General features: G+C 44.3%; 1 protein-coding gene across 1 annotated transcript in view; it reads left to right on the forward strand.

Moving 5' to 3' along the window:
• The first annotated feature begins 995 nt into the window (after positions 1 to 995).
• septin9b (septin 9b) overlaps positions 996 to 1,206 on the forward strand; it is a 93,184-nt gene continuing 92,973 nt past the window's right edge. The window contains exon 1 of the mRNA XM_080443513.1: positions 996 to 1,122. Coding sequence (XP_080299639.1) covers positions 1,101 to 1,122 — 22 coding nt within the window. The 5' untranslated portion in view covers positions 996 to 1,100. The remainder of the gene's footprint in view (positions 1,123 to 1,206) is intronic.

The following is a 1,206-nucleotide window of genomic DNA, read 5'->3' on the forward strand; positions in this document are numbered from 1 at the left end:
TTTCGCTTGTTTTTGCCATTGTTTATATCACATCTGCATCTTCCAAGTCAACCTGTAGAATAGTGACACGCCCACTTTGGTTCCCAGTTCAGGGCAAGAAAAAGTATTTTTTGGTTCCAGTTCCCGAACCAACTTTTAGGGTTCTGAACCAATTCATTTTCAGTGGAAACACTCTGAACTGGTTCAAAATTAGGCGGAAAAGGGGCCTGAGTGGACCGGACAGCAGAAACTCTCAACCCTAAGCACAATTTAACTGTCACAAGCTCATTTCTTTTTTTAGCTTGAACGCTGCGATCACAATTTAGACCTAGAATCAAATGTAGTGATTGTGTTTTAATGGATGGGCTTCAAGGAAGTGTTTGCTAGGGTCCTGGAGGAGTGCTTGAGTTCCTGGTGCTTTCTAGTGAACTGTGTTTATTTTGAGCCGAGGACCTCTGGTCACATTGGTCCAAGTTCAATCTCAAAGACACAATCCAGCTTCAGTGTCAAGCTGGAGAAAGATTTTTTCTGTACAATGTTAGAAAACTAAATGGACAGGATCATGTTTATTGAAAGATAGAGGTGTTTGTGTGTGTGTGTGTGTGTGTGTGTGTGTGTGTGTGTGTGTGTGTGTGTGTGTGTGTGTGTGTGTGTGTGTGTGTGTGTGTGTGTGTGTGTGTGTGTGTGTGTGTGTGTGTGTGTGTGTGAGAAAGAGGAACTCTAAAGTGTATAGCATCAGCACACACACACACACACACACACACACACACACACACACACACACACACACACACACACACACACACACACACACACACACACACACACACACACACACACACACACACACACACACACACACACACACAGACTCAGCACACATACTTAAACGTCATTCCCTTATTTTGCTCAGAGAATGAAGACATTAAACGTTGAGAGATGAAGGCAGAAGTAACAGGGCAGACAAGCGAGAGAGGAAAAGGAGGGAGGAGAGAGGGAGGGTTGAAAGAGGGGGACGGCAGGCGAAAGGGGAAGTCTCCGGAAAAAAGGGAGGGAGAGAAGCTGAGTGGAGAAAAAGTAGAGAGAGGTTACATGTGGCTATTTGAGGCAGTGATCAAGTTATGGAGCGAGACAGAATAGCCGGTAAGTTCTGCATTGTTTCCCTATGCTCTTATACTTTACAAATAAGGAGGAAAGAAACTTTTTCTCTGGGAGGACGTTTTCTTT

The sequence above is a fragment of the Gymnoscopelus braueri genome, assembly GCF_963280865.1.
Source record: "Gymnoscopelus braueri genome assembly, chromosome: 2".
Classification (NCBI taxonomy): Eukaryota; Metazoa; Chordata; class Actinopteri; order Myctophiformes; family Myctophidae; genus Gymnoscopelus; species Gymnoscopelus braueri.